Here is a 19,949-nt window from a genome sequence, read left to right as displayed (position 1 = left end):
AATAAGGTATTTAATACACCTTTTTCAGTCTGACTCACTCCTTAACATTTGTTGTCTGCTTGTACCATTCACAGTCTACCCAAAACATAAGCACAGAATGAAAAGGCTCAAATCTCCACTAAAATAAAGTGTATGGGTGTTATATTCACTAGATGATATTACAGCAGATATTCACAGCAAACTGTCTTCACTAATAACAAAAGACAAGACAAAAGCCTTCAAACACAAAGACTGGGCCACTCCTTAAAATCCTCTCCTCCACATGAGTTTTAACAGACAACTTCATATCAGATCAGGCACAAGCAATGCCAAAAAGGAAGAGGGGATATAGTGTACCACAGTAAGGACACACAGATTGCTCATTTATAATTTTCAAATTTATTTTACTTTACATTTAAATCTTACTAAAGATAAACAAATAAATGAAAAAATTACAAATGCTTTTTTCCCAACTCTTCCAAAGTTGGAAGGCCTTTGAACTTTTGTGCTTTCTTTAAAGGGACAGAAAAGAAATGTTTCTACACAAAAAGATTCCTTTCTTGTTACCAAGAGATTCAAAAATACTAGTTTTCTCCAGTCTGTATATGCCAATTTGCCTTTCTTCTTCCTACTCACTCCCATTTCATAATCCTGTTTAAGGAAATAACCATGTGTTTATTCAAAGTAAACTAAGGTTTGTCTACTGTAATTCCAAACACCATAGCAGAGTTCTCATTTAACCAATTCCCTCTCCTTTCTGTCTCAAACATTTGGAGGTGCTGCAGGTGGTTTACAGAATATCTGCAAGTTATTTAGCCTTAAACACTTCTCATACTTTCCCATCCAGAGACAGATGATCAACAGGCAACCCACAGCAGCCCAGTTGCTTCTTCTCCCAGAACAGTTACCAAAATAGTAACCCTGACCCTTCAACTGTCCCTCCTTTCTTCTCTCTTTCAGACCTTCTTGCTTCCCTTCTGTTTTCCCACACCCTTATTTGTCAGTCTTTGCTTGTCTTCTCCATTACATTCTCTTTTCACCATCAAAAGAGATGCTACATAACTTCTGGGCTGATATTGGCCCCCTTCACAGAGGGCTCTTGCACACCAGAATTACAGTTCACCTGAATAAAATAATTTTAAATGTATTCTGAGGACATTCCTATTGTGAATAATAAAGAAAATACACTGATGGCAAGAGGTTCACCCTGAAGTGACTGGAACCAGCAGCAGGTCTTACTCTAATATACTCAGACCAGGCTTAATTTCTTTCCTGGACACAGCAGAGCAAGCTGAGTAGAGAAGAGTGTATGCTCAGAACTGGAGGTATGAAGCCAAAGAGCAGAACATGGGGTGGAAGGTAAAACTCTTGACTCCTAACAGAGGGAGGGACAGTCAGGAACCACAGCACTCATTTCAAGAGGGGAAGAAGGTTCAATTTTCCATTCCCAAGAAGAACTGGTTGAGGGCAATCTGTATGTTCCAGAGATCAACCCTCCATCACATGCTGTATAGTGGAATCAAAGATTACCACTGAAGAACAGTAAACTGAGCAAAAGCTGCTCAGTTGTCATGAGTCATGATGATGTGTTTCAGCCTGATTCAATCCAACACACAACAAAAGCAGGATACTGAAGTAAAAGCAAGCTTCAGTAGTTCATTTTCTAAATAATGGTGGACAATGGTCAAACAACACTGCCATTTCACTTTTTTTTTGCCAGAGATAACATGGTATGTGGTGATTTTTTGTCACAATTACCCTGAAAGAAAGTATCTTAGGTACAAAGCAGATACAGCAAATTTGAATCCCAGGCTCCCTTTTGGGTTAATTGTATCTCTTAGTGGACAGGGTAATTTAAGGGCTGTTTGCAGGAGATCCTGCTTTATTACTTTTCAAGTTGCCCCACCCAAGTTTTGTTCTCCCACACATTCAGCCCAGAACACACAAGAACACAGATTTTAATTGAATGTGTCCCAGGCAGTCTTTCCATTCCAAACACTCAAGTAGGTTAGCTTTTTATACTTTAAAAATTGCTAAATGTAAACTCACTATTTCAAACATTTGGTATTAAAAAGAAATGCCAAGATTTAATTAGCATAGTGTCTAGATTAAGATTAAGATTTTACACTACAACATACCTAACTTCTTCATCATTTTGAGATTTATGGAACAATGACTACAGCAAAGGCCAAAAAGCAGAAATTTTCCTTAGAACTGCAAACTTCTCAACACCCATGTAATAGTACAACATACAGGCATTTCCAGAAATACCAGAAGCTAAAGCTGGTAATTAGCATTGGGGAATCCCAGCCTGTCTCAGATCTGCTTCTGACATTAAGTACCTTTTTTGGAGAACTGCACAGTCAATTTTCAATGTTATAAAACATTCTACTATTTTAATTATTATTATTGAGGGTATTTGGAAACAAATCTTCTTGTCCATTCAACAAGATAGCTTTTTAGAAGAAAACTGGTTTCTGTCAAATTGCAGTATGTGTTTTTCAGATGATCTTCAATACTCACAGAAAAGGGTCCTAAAGCTTTTCAGTTTTTGCCCACACACTTAAGACAGTGAAAACAATCCAAACCATCAGAGCCTTCACACAATATGCTTTTTCTAGAGTAACCAAGATCATGGTTAAAAGCCAGTCTACCTGAATAAACCACTTATGCACTTACATCATCCTAGTATCAAGAGATAGATACTTAAATATGTGTAGGTGCCTGAAAATGTTGATGAGCACCTTGTCATATTTAAGAAACAGGCAAAACATGTTTAGACAGGCTAAATCTTCACACATGAAAATCCACTTTTCCACTGTTTAAGGTTCTAGACGCTTTTGAAGTCAGGCCACACACTGACTAGTTACTACAGAAAACACTACGATCTCCAATATTAGAGACCTAATAAGAAATCAGTAGCTATATTTTAATAGTAATTTTTCAAAATCTGTTTTTCTAAGCAGAAACTATGAAGAACTTCTGTCTTACAGGGCAGAGACATTCATTCTCCACTGTGTGAATAAACTATGGACTGTGTATACACAAATTCAGGCCTGAAGTGATAGCTCCTGGTATTACTATGGCAACCTTTTCAAGTGTTACATGTGATAGCCTCTAGCAACAATTAAAATGGCCATCCTTTTAGGTAGTCAGCTTTTATGTGTTTAATGGTAGGTTTTGAGTTTGATAATGAGAAGCAAGAGATGAGGAGAGTAGAGAAAATACAGCTTCTCAGACAGAAGAGACTTGCTGCTTTGTCAAGACATGATTGTGGTTTCTGTTGTCTATACATTCTTTGAGTGTGCACAACCACTGCTTAGCTTCCAGTCTTAGCATTTGCTCCCACCCAGGCACCCTGTTCACAGATTCCCAGTCTACAAGCATCCTCCTGTGACTACACATCATGCTTTGACAATAGACATTTGTGACAGGGCGATAAATCTCATTCCTTCTCTCCGAACACACGTGTTCACATGGCAACAGTCACCCCCAAGAAGGATTTCACAGCGATTAAGTGTGTCAAGGACAAAGGATTCTCCAGTTAATGGGGCTGGATTCACAAACAGTAAATCAGGTGAAATACAGGGATACAGCAAAAGCATGAAGTGAGTAGTCTCCCTTCATCTATGAGTCATACTGTCATCTCTCAGCTGTGGACTATATCAATCCTGCTAAATATTTAAATTAGCAGCCTTATTTACTTGTGTATTCCTGCAACTCCTTTGCTGGCATGCCCACCCTTGTGCTTTCTGCACCAGTATTCTTAGGGTGTGACCTGACAATGGAACTAAACCAAGCAACAACTGGAGAAAGGGATGTCCTGCTGTTCCTCCTACTTCCACAATTCCTCCTAAGGCTGACCCTACAATAACACAGAGCACAGATTTACTCATCTGACACTCACCCCATAAAGTATTTTTCCATCACTTCTTGTCCTTGACCTAGCTCACTGCAGGGTCAGATACCCTCAAAATGAGAAGAGCAGACATGGAAAAAGAGGGAGCAGGGTCATTTCCTTCATAAGTATCAACACTGGCATCATTTGAGCACCAAAGCAATGCCTTCTGGCAGGAATACCAAGAAATATACTCGAATATCACCAGTTATACTCATTTTTAATTCAGCCACTGCAGGAAAGCCTAGAGAGCTTCAATACATCAGTGAAATTTCCTTTGTGGTCTTCATTCCAGTACAGAGTTTTTTTTATCAGCCCTACTGCTGGAGAAGTGTTTGCAATTCCTGTTTCTCATGCACATCTTGAAGACTTACCTCCTACTCATCCCACTCCCCATTTTTTAATGCTAACAATGAGATTACAGACAAGGGTACTCTTCCTTACACTAAGATATCTTCAGTTCTAAAACACAATACATTAAAGATTTCTTTTAGAGAGCAATGAGAAAACTCACTCCAACCCTTCTAACTTCACCCTCATCCCCAATCCAAGAGAAGTTACCACATCTTATACATTAAGACAAAATACAACCAACTACTTCCCATTAAAAAGACATCCTTTTTCTCCCCCTCAAAAACTGTAACTAAGAGCAGCTTCTGGAAACTGAAGAGAATTTTCCATGCTTATCTTGCACAAAATATAGGACAGCTCCTGTTGGTTGCCTTGAATTATGCCCTTAAGGCTTGGCTTCAAAACAGAGGAAACCAGACTGTCATGGATTTAGACTGCTGTGCTCTTAGAGATGCATATCTTAAATTTTAGGTATCTGAAAAATCCTTTGCGGTCAACCTTGTCTCCAGCCAGTAGACAGCAGTAGTATCAAAACAGCAATTACGTTCAGACTGCCCTTGATTTTGGGGAGAGGCGTACACAAGTTATCAGGGCTAGATAAGTGAGGAATAAGTGAACCAGCGTGATAGCGTGATTTATGACAGTGGCTGAACTCCTACAGCAAGGTCTGGTTTCATCACACGTGTCACTTAGCCTTTGCTCTAGAGCAGCAGGCCAGCCAAGCAGCATAAAAGTGTGGATGAAGTCATCCTGACACATGGGCACACCTAACTTCCAAGTGTGTTCATGCATTAGCCAGCAGACCGCTCTCATTACCCAAGCAGATGCCTATTAAAAGTTTTAGTGGTGTGGGTGAACTCAAAATAGCAATTGCTGCTGCTCATTGGAACAGGAGCAAAAAAGTCTGACCACAAAACTCTAGCAGTTCTGAACTGAAAGGAAAGTTCAGTGAGATGGGACACCAGAGACTTGTGATATTATTTTTATTTGTTGTGAAGTGGCACAAGACACTGTGCCACTGGCTGATTCAACCTGGTGACCAGCAAAATCAAATAATGTTTAAGTAGTGAAAAGTGTTTCGCTCTGCACCCAAAATTAAAATATTTCTGGAATATTCTAGATATTCTAGACAACAAAGGTTGGTTTACATATTTAGCTTGCTTATAGAGGCAGTCTTTTAAGAAATACCTCTTGCTAAACTGAAGGAGCAAAGCATCCACCAGTGCTGCTCCAAGGACACCAATTCAGCAGCTGCACTAAATGCTAACCCACAGCTCAAAATTTTTTCCGGGCAGTAGCCAGCACATCTGCAGGTCACACCATGACAGCAACTCTACCTTCTTCTGCTACTGATGATCACTACAGGCTGGCTGAAGACACATTACTCTAATGGTGTGCTGTGAGACCATCTTTACATCAAAACACCCACTGAGTGCGCTGTGTAACTTTACTCATGAACACCAAAGCTTCTTAAGACACTTCATTTTCATCCAACATGGCTGCCCCAGGACCCCATGCAAATCTGGCACTGACAAACAATACATCACCTCTTTCAAAAGGGCACAAAAAAATTAGGATGAAGAATGAAACACTACATTCTCCACGGATCATGAATATCTGTTACAAATTCCACACGATATCTGGAAAGTGGATTAAACAAACTCACCTATTTCACAGACTTCTTACTAGTGACACAAAACCTGGGATGAGTAGTAGGAGAAGAACAGGACTAGACTACAGCAGTTCCACTGCTCCAAGGGAAGTATTGCTTACTACACATGTCAAAGTTTGGGTATCCACCAATACTTCTACAACAAGCAAGATTTTGTGCAGCCTAACGTCTCTCTACATACTGTTCTGGAGATTCTCCTGAGAACCTCCACATTTATGTCTTCCTTCCCCACTGCTCAAGCTTCATATCCACTCCTCCTGTCATACTAGAACTGATAGACCACAGCTGCCCTAATTGCTCAGCTGGTTCCTGTATTCTTGCTGACAAAGAAATCCAGCCACAGACTGGGGAGACATTAGTTAAGTGCTCAAACACCACACTGATAAGAATGGTATTAGGTTTAGACAGAAATATGATTGGGTAGTAAAGTCCTTACAAGGCTTAACCCTAAAACTGGAACAAAGTTCCAATCTGGGCACCAGCACCATCTAACAGAAGTTCTGCAGACCCCACAGATGTCTATGATTCAGCTATGGGGACCAAGGTAGTAAAACACTGTTAATTTGCATAACAGATAATGGCTCTACAAATAGAAACAGCCTACTCCATACTGTACTCAGCTGTTGCCTTTGTGCTTTCTTCTCTGTAATTCATTAACCTACAAGCTTATCAAGGTGGGAGTGAAGAACTTGTTTCCAGCATGAAAACCAGCAGTCAAACATAGCAGAAGTACTTACGTCACTCTTCCTGAACTTTGCTTTTAAGCTCTTCATGCTGATCACATTCAACTTCCAAACCTTTGAGGAGCTTTTTATTCTTCTTCAATATCTAAACAAAAAAGAAAGAAAGTAAGATTCCAACTTGATACCATCCAGTTCACTGGCAGGCAAGTCACAATTGAATTTGCATACCCCTATCAGTCTTTGAGGATTTAGCCCTCAAGCTCTAAAAAAGATTAACAGTCACTTAAGGGAACCTTTCTAACTGTTTCTCTAAACTCAGAATAAGCCTAAATCTGACCACTGAACAACAGAACAAATGTTCACCAAAACCTAAGCTGTATATCATATTAACTACACCTCCACATAATTAGATCAGCAACACGTTCATACATGAGCAGATTCCTCTGACCACTGCCTAGTATCACCAGGACAGTCATTTGTAATAATGGATTATGCAAAATCATAATTAAGCATACAAAGTCATTCATTAAAACGCTGCCATCCTACCACCATGGGTCTGCACTGGGTAGCAGAAGTATCACCATTATTCTATGCACAAGTACAACCACTAACCAAACTCTAAATTGTACTTCTACCTTGCTGGACACATACTAGGACAGCTTGACACAGCAGAGCAGACAGAATTGTCTGAACAAGACAGAGGTTATTGCTGGAAGAATTGTTTTGGATTCTTCCCCATAAGGGGGGAACTGTATGTGGGTTTTTAAGAGCCATAGCTGCTTGAAACTTGGCAGTGCATTATCACAGTCATGTTCCCCCTTCCTCCCTTCCACATGAAGGAAAGCAGCAGTTGAACAAACATACAAAACTAACCTAACAGACAAGCTGCAAACTCTCACAGAGGAAAGTGGTTGTCTAGAGCAAGGTTTCCGACAGAAAGCTTCAATGATGCCACATGTTGTCAATCCAACATAATGGTGAAAGCACATTAAAGCAGCATGGCAATGTGCTTTTTCCTAGAGCACAGCAGAAAATCATAATGAGAGAGCAACATCTGGATTGGTAAATGCATCTAGATAAAAATGTTCCACATTTCTAGTTTTACGGTACGGTTACTGAAATAGTTAGTTGCTTTCATCTACAAGTTTTAGCTGCTATACAAATTCTTTCTGAAGGAACAGTTTAAATTTAAGGATGTTCAGCTGTATAAACTTCCTCTCTCTACCCTAGGAAAAAAAAGTAGAAAAAGTTTTACAAGTCTAGTCAGATAAATAAATAACTGAAATAGGGACTGAAGCATAAAATCAAATAGGTTATGCAGGGGCAGTATGTTTCACATCACTCTTCAGAAACAGTACATTACAGTTTGATAACCAAAGTGAGATTCAGCTATTTCATAAAAGTACAGCTCATTATTAAAGGCAAGTTGCTATGCTCTACATGATAACTCTACCATGAGTTTTAAAAATCCAACTACACAGCACATTGTTAGTGGAATATATATGCATATGAATGCTTCCACAAAATACAGCCCTAACTACCATTCAGGAATAGCAATCAGTGCTAAGTAAACATGTTATTTAGTTCAACCCCATATTTATCTGAGAGTGATTTAAGACAAACTCAAAAGTCAAGTACATTTCTTTAAAAAAAACTCAAACAAACAAACAAAAATCCCATTCATTAAATACACACAAACACATTTCCCACAGGCTACAACTTTCCAGTAGGTAGCAGTAGGTAATCTAAATGGGCTAATTCTGCAAGTTGTTAAAAAAAATCATTAAATTGAATTAAATTACTCTAATTCTAATTACGCAGTCATTTTCAAGACATGTCAGATCCCTGACTGCATCCAGGTATATGAATAAGGGGTTTCATTCAAAATTCTTGCATTTAATCACAAGGAGAATGGGTTCATGGTGTTTTGTTTAATTCTTTAGTAGGCAAAAAGAAAAAAGGAAAATAGATTTTGCAGAACCTTTTCACTGCCTGACCTAGGTGAAAATTTCTTAGCTTTTTCCTGGATGGAAAGGAGTATTTGTAAAATAATAAAAAAATTTAAAAAATAATAACTGAACAATCAAAAAAAAAAAAAGGAATTATTTCAGATTGCTTTGAGAGAAGCATACCACTTTGTTTCTGCTACACTTACCAAACTTTTAAGAAAGTTTTTCAATTACAGCTGTCATAACCTGCACTGGAAAGGAGCCTGAACCTCAGCAAGAGCCCAATAATCTTCTAAATTATCCTCCAGTAATATCAAGGATGATGAGAACTGCAAATGCCAGGGTACAGACAAGACAAATTCCATTACTCACCTGGCTTTCTTTACATACCACACCAGCAAAAAAAATAAAAAAAACCCAAATCAAACCAAACCAAACAACCCCCAAATTTTATTGGAAAAAAAAAAAAAGAACAATGTAAAGAAACTTTAAAGGCATGAAACATTATACAATATCCCTCAAAACCCAAAACTTAACAGGATTTCATATTTTATAACTTAAATATACTTTGACTAAAAAAAGCAAACTGCTTAATTTGACTGGTTAATGAAGTATAAATAAATCCCGTGCACAGGGAATTGAAAACAAGAAATCTTTCCTCACATACAGATTGCCAAAGAATTGTCTGCTGTAGGCTGTCTTTCCCCTTCCCACTCCCTCAGCATTTTTGGCTCCTATGGACAAAAGATTTATTATAGCTCCCAAGGAAGACAAAGTGCTCAACTACAAGGCTATGGGAGAGAGGAAAACTCCTTGTAGGTACACAGAGCAGCTGCAAAGCTGGACCCTCTCCTCTGAGGAACCTGTAGGAGAGTCTAATTAACAAGTTTTGCAAGCACTCCTAATACATTACTCTCCCTCTTGTGAGAAAGGAAAAAGCACATTTTATACACTGAATGTGAAACTCAAATCCTCAGCATAATTAAAAAAGCATGCTCAAGAACACAAAAACAGCATTCCCAAGCTTAGTGTGCTTTTCACATCTGTATTTTTTCCATATGATATAGTTAAACACAAACATTCAGATTACATTTTGTGCATGATAATGTCCATAATCCTTCCACTGTAGAGATAAAAATGCATGAAGTGGTGAGGGCTGCCTTTTCTTGTCACTGTTTAAAGGAGGAAGTCCCCTCTCAAAGGGTGCAATTATTGGAATTGATGGAAAAGGAGGTCAGCATCCTGATTCGTTGGAGCTTTATGACAACTGTTCACTTGCCCGAGGGGGGATAAAGGAAGCGCCATTAAAATTACTCTCCTGTTTTACAAGATAGGAAGTGACTACTAGAAATTCACCAGGGAGCATCAAGACACTTCAAAACAATATTTCTGCAATGAATCACAGGTATTTACAAGAAGCAATCTCTACTAATAGTGGCATTTCTCTGCTTTCAGAATGAATGTGGTAATAAATACTGAGTGCTGTCATTTTATAACTGCAGCAAGTTAGCAGCAGATAAGTGCTTAACTCCAGGGATTCTCAACAGCTAATGCTGATCACGTGCTGTTAACCATTATCTCCAAAATTAAATATCTAGTCCTCTATCTTCCTTTCGCTTAATGTCAAGAAACAGCCCTGAGGAACACAAGCCACAAAGAACATCCTTAGGTAGGTGGTAAACCTATCTAGCTAGAACAAGAGACGTTGAAGTGGTGGCAATCTTTGGCCTCAACAATTTCATTGCAATTGCGTTTTAATACACAATACAATATTTAGGTTTAAATGTAGGAAACAGATTAGGATAATCTTCCCTGCAGATTTATAGTGAGATTTGTGCAAACTACAGTAAACAAAAATACTGACATTTTTTTCTCCTTTCAATAAATTGCATTAAAATCAGAGCAAGGCCTTTCTAACAATGTTACAATTAACTCCTTGAGGGGGCCAAAATCCAGTGATGCAATAAGGAAAAGACTTTGTTTCCCTAAGCAAGACTGGAAGTTTACAGTAAAACCTTATATTATGCACAGTGTTCATGCTAATGAGTCACTCCTCACTGATAAATGCTGAATTCAATTAATTTAGGTCTTAAAAATGTTACACCTCTTTCAGAACACCCTGAGAAGCCTCCATCTCACGCAGATGTCTTTCACAGTAAAGCATGACTAATGTTTCAACTAATTTCCCCTTCCCCTCCCAAAAACACTCCAAAAAAACTTTTTCAGCCTTGAAAGGTTACAGTAAAGATTTACAGACTCTAGGCAAGATCTGGCAACACACGTGGAGGTGTGGGGGAAATGAAAAGAGTCTGGAGTGTGGAAGAGTTCTCCTGCTGCTATACACTTAGATCCTCCTTTGTGTGACTACACCTCCTCTCACAGGGAAAATAAGGGGTCCCAGAAGCATCTTCCCCCAAAGCACACAATCATTTACCCTCTGGACAATCACTTTCTAAACCACAAGCCCAGCTCTGACCCAGAAGCACAGCCTAGCAGCAGCCAGCACTGCAAAGCAGCCAGAGGCATCCACACTAATACATCCCTTCTGCTGATCACCTTCAGCATCCAACTTCACAAATGCTTCCCATCCCTGAGCTTCCCTGACCTACACAACACCAAGAATGTGCTCCAACCCAAGCTGTTCCTCAAACGTGGCCAAAGACACAGTACTGCCTAGAGGCATTAGCCATTGCTCAGCCTCTCTGGCTGCTCCCACATAAATACAGCAAGCCCACTCTGTCCTAAAAAACAATAATCCACCCAACACTCCACCTCCCCTGACTACTTCCTATTTCCATCCAGCTGAGCATATTCTTCCATTTCTCAGGCCAAATCAGAGAAGCATGTATGATGCGACCGAAAGCTACAGGAACATTTCCCTGCTCTTCATCAGCACAACTCAGTTTTTCCATCTTGAGTAACCCACCCTGCTATCATAGGAAAAGACAAATGGAACAGAATTTTATAAACTCAGTGTTACCTATAAAGACAAATAATTCTTGGCTTGGTTTGGTTAATCTACTTTTACTTACTAATGAAAATGCACTGAAAAATGCACTGAGAAGCCCAAGCACTACACAAGAGTGGGAGTGATTTATATACAGTTAATCCCACTCTAAACAGAATCCAACATCAGAGAGAGCAAGGGCCTTGGGTAACCTAGTGCATTCCCTCTATCTGCTCACAAATCACTGGCAAGGATGTGCTGAACTGTACAAATTTAAGCATCTGAGTCCAGAAGTTAGAGCACCACAGCTGATGCAACACTAACAAATCTACAGCTATCGCTCCTCTCTCCAGGACACTTTGTACCAACTCTTTACTCTTACACTTCCTTTGATATTCAGAATTTGCAAATGTTAAATTTTCTTTTAATGGATTCAGCTGAAGAAGTATCAGCCTCTGAGAACGCCATACAGACAATATAAACCCAGGCAAGATGGTCAGTCTGGGGATACATGCAGTTTGTTTACACAGTGTATTCAAATGCAGCTCTAGACAGCCAGAAGAAAGCTAGCACCAACAAGGCCTTTACACACAATCAACAGGAGCAGGTTGTAGAAAATTCAAAATGTGACATTACCCTCGTTTGTTTACTTGGCATACTAGACAGGACTCTGGGCAAAATTCTAACTTAAATTAAGTCCAGGTAAATTTGTTGTTTACTCCTTACACACAATTTCATTCCAGTCCCACTCTCATTCTTTTGTCTGGAGGTGTCTATCAACATCCAGGCACAACAAAAAAGACAAGACTTGTTGCATGAACTGGGACATACTGATGCTCCTTCTCGGCCTTCAATTTTCCTGTCTCTAAAACAAAAGCATACACACACCTTTGCACGGCCCTTAATTTTGAGACCATCTTCTTTAGTTTGATCATACATAAGACTGGGTGCAGTCCTGAAGACTTTTCTATGTTCAATATTCAGCTCAACTGAATGAGATTGGAAATAAAGAATCCACCTGCAATTAGCAATAGAGAAAAATGCCTTAGAGTCCCACTTCTGAAATTTCAATTCTTAAATGAGAAACCTACACGGATAACAATAGCTAGTACTTGTTTATACTTCCTTCCTAGTATTTTGTTATCAACCATTCAACTTGATGTTCTTCAGAATCATCGAACACAACAAACTGTACAGTTGCAACATTAAATCTATGAAGAGATACACCCATGACTTTATGGATTAATATTCTGAAACAGCCTAAGGCAGAGCAGTCACCTATTAGAGGTGAAATTAGAAAGACAGGAGTATCAAAGCAATTTACCTAAGACACTTGACAAGCCCCATTCCCATAAACACCAGATCCCACTAGAATCTGCTTGAATCTAGAAATACTTTCAGAGACTGTGCTGGTAACACAGCTCCCCTTCTCAGCTACCAAGTTCTTGGGTAAATACTTTAGCTGATGAAAACTGAACATAATTTTTAACATTATTCAAAAATTGTGAGTTTCATATGGTTTCAATCTTCAATAAAAAGGACTAAAAATTCAGATCTTTTCTATTCTAGAAGACTCTCAGTGCTATAAACTAGCAGGACCTCAGCAAGATTAACACCCACATTTGGTAAATGATATTTGTGGAATGGTATCTATGCTGCCATTCAATAACATTTGGACAGGCTAGAAAGCTGGGCAGACAGGAACCTCATGAAGTTAACAAAGGCAAGTGTGGGGTGCTGCAGCTCAGGGACCAGCAAAGGTTAGGGGTGAGCCTGCTGAAATTCAGCTCTGTCCTGAAGGACCTGGAGTCCTGGACAAGTTAAATGTGAGCCAGCAGTATGTCCTTGTGGCCAAGAAGTCCAATTGTATTTTGGGGTGCTTTGGGAATAGTGTGGACAGCACACTGAAGGAGGTTCTTCTGCTCTCGTGAGGCCATATCTGGAGTGCTGTGTCCAATTCCAGGCTCCCTAGCTCAAGGAAGGCAAGGAACTTCTTCAGAGGGCCCAGTGGAGGGACACAGATGGATAGGGAACTGGAGCTTCTCTCTCACAAGTATAGGCTGAGAAAGATCAGTTTGTCTGGCCTGGAGAAGAGATGATTGAGAGGGGATCTTATCGATGCTTACAAATGTTTTAAAGATGTGTGTCAGGAGGATGGGGTCAGACACTTTTCAGGCATGACCGGTGACAGGACAAGGGGCAACAACAGAAGCATAAACAGAAACATGTGAAATTCCACCTGAATATGAGGAAGAACTTCTTTACTTTGAGGGTGACAGCACTGGAACAGGCTGCCCTGAGAGGCTGTGGAATCTCCTTTTCTGGAAATATTCAAAACCTTCCTGATCGTGATCTTGTGCAACCTGCTCTAGCCAAACCTGCTTTGGCAGAGGGGTTGGATTAGATGATCCGCAGAAGCTCCTTCAAACCTCAGCCATTCTATGATCTCAATGACAATCAAGTGATTTTTTTTCTGATTATATTCAGGTTTTTGAAATTCATATTCAATAGCAGCAGCACTAGGTGCTGTATCAATATTGAAGAAGGAGATACAGTGTTTAAGATATTTCTCCCAGTCTTCATAGACTTAGGAATCTTCACATATCCCTCAGAGTTAACATGCTGGTGTCTCAGGCAAGTAGTTGTAAACAAGGTCCTCAGAAGTACTCAAAAGTGAAAACTCTGAAGAGATAATTCAGGGTGTTCCAAAGTGCCTTTGGGAAGTCAGACATCTGCAAGAACTAACAGTAGCTCCTTGCCTCTCAAAAGTTATGAGAAAAGAAATGGAAAATGCTCAACTCCTTGAAGTTACAGAGGCACAGGCAGACCAGCACACAAATTCTTTTCGTGTTGTAATGACTGAACAAATTTGGCTTTCTCTCTCCTCTACCAACAGATTCATGTGGGAGGGAAAATAAATAAGACTCATCGTGTTTTACAGTATTTTCAGCACTGGCAATGCCTTCCAGGCAGAAAACCAAAAGAAGACTATGACAGCTTTAGAAAATGTACATAAGCTACTATAGCATTCATCTAAAATGCAAGTTCTGCCTGCAGAGGAAGGACTTATCAAGACCTAAAACTCCCCAGGAAAATGCACTAACCATGAGGCTCTCCCTAAGATGTGACCATCTCAAGTTCAGCACACAAGGCCACCACCATCACCTCCTAGGTGTTTCTGCCCATCTTGTCCAGGACTTCAACACAAGGGAAGGATGTATTCTTTCATTGCTGTGTGCTTCCACTCCTGTAGTCCTTGGCAAGCACCTGGACTGTCAGCTAGTCCAAGGTGCCAGGGAGAGCTTCAGCTGCTCCCAGAGTTCAGCAGACTGGCATGTCTCTGGCAGCTGGACAGTGACAAGCTCTGCTCTAACATATTACCAGAATTATACCTGTCTGCATTACTTCCTCTGAACCTGAAAAGCCCATGATCAGATGACTCTAAATATAAGGAGCAGTCAGGATTGACAACTCTGAAAGCAAAGCCCAAACTACCTCAATCACCTGTATGCATCCACAGGCACTTAGACAGCAGCTCCAAAAAATGCTGGCAAATGGGCAGGCTTCTCAGACATGCAAGAGGTACACACACAGCAGGAGCCAGCTGCTCAAATCTATAACTCCAGAAGATGCTATGGATTGCTGTGCTTCTACTCTGGATTTTTCAATACTCTACTGTGTCTGCCATTAAGCACGGCACTAAAGCTTTGAATCTGTTCTAGTTTCCCTTGGATTTTTTTTCCCTATATTTATTTCAAGCACTATCCCTGTGCAAAAAGAACTAGACCACAATCAACTCCCAAAAGGAAGGTGATTAGGGTATTGTTGCAGCAAGATTTAGAAATTACCAACATCTTACACAAGAACCAGCTTTCATGCTTCTCCAATCACTGCTTCTCCCTCAAAAAGGCATGAAGTCATCAGTGAGGGGGAGAAGGAAAACTGAATATACAGAAAGAAAAAAAAAAGGAAGATCTGAGGCAAGCAAGTGATGAAATGCTTACATCACTTCATGAGATGAGCAGCCTCCCATCTAGTCTCTTCTTCACTTGATGTTATCCATCTATCTCTTGTTTCAGGGAAATAGAGGGGAGGAGGTAGCATTTTATTGCTTTGCTAGCAGATGCACTTGTGGAAGGGGAAAAGAATAGCAGAGGGCCAATCTTTTTAGAGGGCCAATATTTTAGAGGAAGGATGGGTGTCTGCTACTGCTCAGTAACTTATTGGCACGGAGCTTGGCTTCAAATCAAGGGAACCCTGAGCTCATACAATGTGTTGTTCTACTCAAAATTCTCTTTCACTCTGGTTCATATGGCTGTTATGCAATTCTTCTTTTAGTAAATAAAATCTCATTGACAGCTCTCCATGAGTGTCCCAAGACAAGAGCCAAGCAGGTCATTGACAGATATTTACAAATTCAGCTACTCCTAGTTAATCCTGGACACCAGAAAACCTTTCTAACATGATGTATGTGTAATTTTTGGCATTTGATCTATTTATTTTTTTTAATGACACAGCTAATCTACAACCTGCTAGGGTACAGGAGAATAAAGGAAAAAGGCAAAAAGAGACTTCAGCTTCTATGAAAGTAGCCTAAGTGTTTTATATCAGTGCTGTAGTAAGCACATTCATGCTTATTATAGAAGCAAACGGGAGAATTTGTTAGAGATCCTGCAACGCTGTTAAAGCGTACTCTTTTCACAAGGGGAAAGTTAAGAATGTCACAAGTGGCAACAGCAGACTGCAGAAGGCTTGTGCTGCCAAACGCTGTGCAAGAGGAAGATAAATCTTCCGCATGCCCTGTGAGAAGTTAGCAGCACAGGTTCCCGATTAAACTCGATGCCATTCCTAAAGCAGACTACTTAATCTTTTTTTTTAACAGCAACAGAAATTCTGGATCTTTTAAGCCTGCGCTGCCATAGGAAGGCGCAGCCCCCTGCGCGCCCGCGGGGTACAGGGATCCGCGGCCGGCAGCCCGGACAGGCGGAGCCCGGCAGGACCCTGCCCTCCACGGGCTCCAAACGTCCGGGGAGGGCACCGGGACAGCCGGGGCCACCCTTCTGCTCGGAGGGAGGACTCCGAGGGTCCCCCCGGGGAGGACTTCATCCCCATCACGGTGCCCCGGGACCGGCACAGCCGCTGTCGGGATCCGGCCGGACGCGCTCTACCAGGGACCCCCGACCCCGGGGCTGCTCCGCTCGGGCCGAGGGACCCCGGAGCCCCCTCTGCGGGCGGGCAGGGCGCGGGGCAGCGAACCGGCGGTGCCATCCCTCACCCCCGCGGGCAGCTGTCACTGCCCGCCACGCATCTTGAGGAGAAAACAAAACAAAACTCAGCAAACGAAACATAAACTACAGACTAAATGAAAATAAACAGTCCAGCGGCAGAGACTCACGGGCTGCGTCCCCCCGCTGCTCCCCGCTCCCCCACACCGGGCAAACGGGGCGCTCCGGCAGCGCCCGGCGAAGAGAAGAGAGAAGTTCCCTCCCTCTGCGCCCCTCAGAGGTTTCCCCGCCCGGGCTCCGCCGCGGCAGCGCCCGGAGCCCCCCGCGCCGGGCGGCGGAGGCGGGAGCAGGTGGGCGCCGCACACAAAGCCCCATTCACGGCGCCCGCCGCCGCCGCCGAGCGCGCACGGAGCCGCGCCCGCCGCCCGCGCCGCGCCCTCACCTCATGGAGCGCCCGCGTCCCGCTACGCCGGCGCGGCTGTGCCGGGAGCCGCGCACCGAGCGATCCACGGCGCTGCCGAAGGGCGGAGCGGCGGCGCCGAGCGCCCCGGGACACTCGGGGGCGGGATGGGGCGGGAGGGCGGCGTGACACGGCGGCCACGTGACGGCGGAGGCTGAGGGCCGCGGGGAGGGGGCTCGGCCCCGCCCCCCCTCGGGAGCGGCCGTGAGGGGGAGGAGGGCGGCGGTGAGCGGAGACCACCCTGCTGGCTCGGGGCCGGCGTGTGTCTCTGAAGGGGTGCGGGGAGCCACGGAGTCACTGAATATGCCGAGTTGGAAGGGCCCCACAAGGATGGATCATCAAGAGTCCAGCTCGTGGTCCTGCACTGGACAACGCAAGAGTCATAGCATGTCTGAGAGCATTGTCCAAGCACTTCTTGAGCTCTGTAAGGCTTGGAGCTGTGAGCACTGCCTTGGGGAGCCTGTTCCAGTGACCAGCCATCCTCTGGGAAAGAACGTTTTACTGATATCAGATCCAAACCTTCCCTGACACAACTTCAAGCCTTTCCCTCAGACCCTGTCACTTCACCCCAGAAAAGAGATCAGTGTCTGCTGCTCCTCTTTCCCTCACAAGGAAGTTGTAACTGCAATGAGGCATCCCCTCAGTCTCCCCCAGGCTGAAGGTGGATGTCAGGCCACTGCCATCTTTGGACGCTTTAGGATCTCCTTAGGATAAAGATGGGGGCAGGGGGCAGGGGCCAAACCTATGTCAAGTTCTTAAGGAAACAAAAGTTCTTCAGCACATGAGGGAAGTCCTGTGTTTCAGTTCTCCCCTAAGCTTCCCTTTGTCAGACCTCTAGGTAGAAAGGATTGCTTGAGAAGAAAGAGAAGTGGGCTTCTCTTCAGAGAAGAGAACTATTCAGGATCCAAATTACAGTGGGAATCACAAGTGGGCTTTATAGCAGTACCAAGTTTCAAGATGTGCTCTAGGAGTCTGTTTCCCATGTAGGTCAAACCCTTCTGCTCACACTTGAATCTCTGGAGCACCCTTTCTAGAGTTTTCCATCAAGCCAATGGCAAACCACCAAAACCACCAAATACTCGGTGATATCTCACTAAAAACACCACCAGTGCAAGACCTTGCACACTTTGTCTATGAGTTAACCTGTTAAGTGACCATTGACTCCCATCCCACCACAAGAGTGAGATAGGAGTCAATGGTCCCATCCCATTCTTCTATGGGAAGAGCTGCTTCCCATAATGTCCTGCCAGAGCTACTCTCCATCTACTGGTCCCACTGACCACAGCTGGGCTCCCTGACTGAGAAGTTCTCCTTTAATCTCTGTGATCGCTCTTATCTTCTCTGTCCTCAACAGTATCCACACCTCCTGAAGTGGCAAACAGTACAAGGAGGAAATGAGCACTTCAAAACTTTAGGTGATTATTGTAATAGTGGCAAGTATTGTTATTAAACAAATACACTTGATTATCACCAGAAGTATACTTTGCTCTGCTAATCTGCACCCCTTACCTTGGTCAATTTGTTCTGCATGTGTTTTATGTCTGAGAACAGCCATCATTGTGCCAGCACTGTTTATTTTTTTTTATTAAAAAGACACACCCCAAAATGTTAATCTAATATAGTTAATGATAAGAACTTAATTTGCAGAAAACCGATAAAAACAGGAAAATCAAACTTTCCCTGCAATGCTAGCTCATCAGATACAAAATATGTTCCATTTACTATTGAGTTATCTTTAATTCCTGTTATTTTTTTAAAGCCAAATACATGTGTACAGTATTGTTAGAAAGTCTCTTGCCTACATATAGCAACACCAGTAAAGGTCTGTGTAGTCATGTGTGACTAACCTGAAAATGTTAGTTAGTCATTATCTCTTGCATTTGCATAGTTTGACCAAATATGATTTTTATTTCTGTTCTCAATGCCACTATATAAGTAAGATGGAGTTTGGGTATGTTTGCATGGGATGTTCACAAATAAAATGACACATTAATAACTGATAGTACCTTCTGTCTATGCATCATAAAACTTTCAGTTCTTGGGAAGTGGAAAATACCATATTTAGTACTTACCAGGGAAGTATTGTTAATCATATAAGCTGTGGACCAAGATAAAGGCTTTGGGGTGTGTTGTGGGAGCAAGCTTAAATGCATTAAACCAAACTGATCTGTGTCTCAGAACATACCTGCCCTCTGGGTTAGTCTCCTTGCATGGAAAGCTGTCCTTTCATCTCTTCTTTCCTGAGCCCCCTTTTGGGTCCCCTTCCAAGGGCTAGTCATTGCTTTTTATTGAGAGCACTCCTATGTAATTTTGTGGCTGGAGCCTCTGCAGGCAGAGGACAAAGCTGGGAGCCGGATGAGCTCAGCTCTATTCCAAATTTTGCCCTCGTTGTGCTACGGTGCTCTGCCATAGTCATATTTTTCCACTTGTGCTTCTACTCTGGGGCAAACACAACTCTTTGAGAGTTTCATTAAATGCTCACCATAAGCTAACATAAATTGTTAGCTAGTTGGAGACAACTAAATCTGTGAGGTAAAGTACATCCTACACAAGCAGCTTCTCTCAAAATCTAAATATTAACATGTTGGCTGTGTGACACCCTTACCATGCCACTCCAGTCCTTTGTGCAGCAGGCATGATGTGAGGATGGGGGAGCAAGATACCTTCCTCTGCTCAGTCTCCTGGAAAATGTGAGAGGCTGCAGTCAGTTTTGACTTGGAATTGGCTGCCCACAGGGAGGGTGTAATGAAACCACCTCTGCATTCCTAGCCACTTCTCCAGAAGG

At 42.2% G+C, this 19,949-nt stretch overlaps 1 protein-coding gene across 3 annotated transcripts in view; it reads right to left on the bottom strand.

The window, feature by feature from the left end:
• RAI14 (retinoic acid induced 14) overlaps positions 1-17,222 on the bottom strand; it is an 85,437-nt gene extending 68,215 nt beyond the window's left edge. For 2 of the 3 annotated variants that reach the window (XM_036403098.2, XM_036403101.2), the window contains exons 1-2: positions 17,147-17,222; positions 6,638-6,728 (exon numbers count right to left, since the gene is read on the bottom strand). In XM_036403098.2, the coding sequence (XP_036258991.1) occupies positions 6,638-6,673 (36 nt within the window). In that variant the 5' untranslated portion in view covers positions 6,674-6,728; positions 17,147-17,222. Of the gene's footprint in view, positions 1-6,637; positions 6,729-7,456; positions 7,600-17,146 lie in introns of those variants that run through there. The other variant, XM_036403099.1, reaches the window with a different exon arrangement.
• Between the last annotated feature and the right edge of the window lie 2,727 nt (positions 17,223-19,949).

This window comes from Molothrus ater, chromosome Z (assembly GCF_012460135.2).
Source record: "Molothrus ater isolate BHLD 08-10-18 breed brown headed cowbird chromosome Z, BPBGC_Mater_1.1, whole genome shotgun sequence".
Taxonomy (NCBI): domain Eukaryota; kingdom Metazoa; phylum Chordata; class Aves; order Passeriformes; family Icteridae; genus Molothrus; species Molothrus ater.
This window is presented reverse-complemented; position numbering and strand designations above follow the sequence as displayed.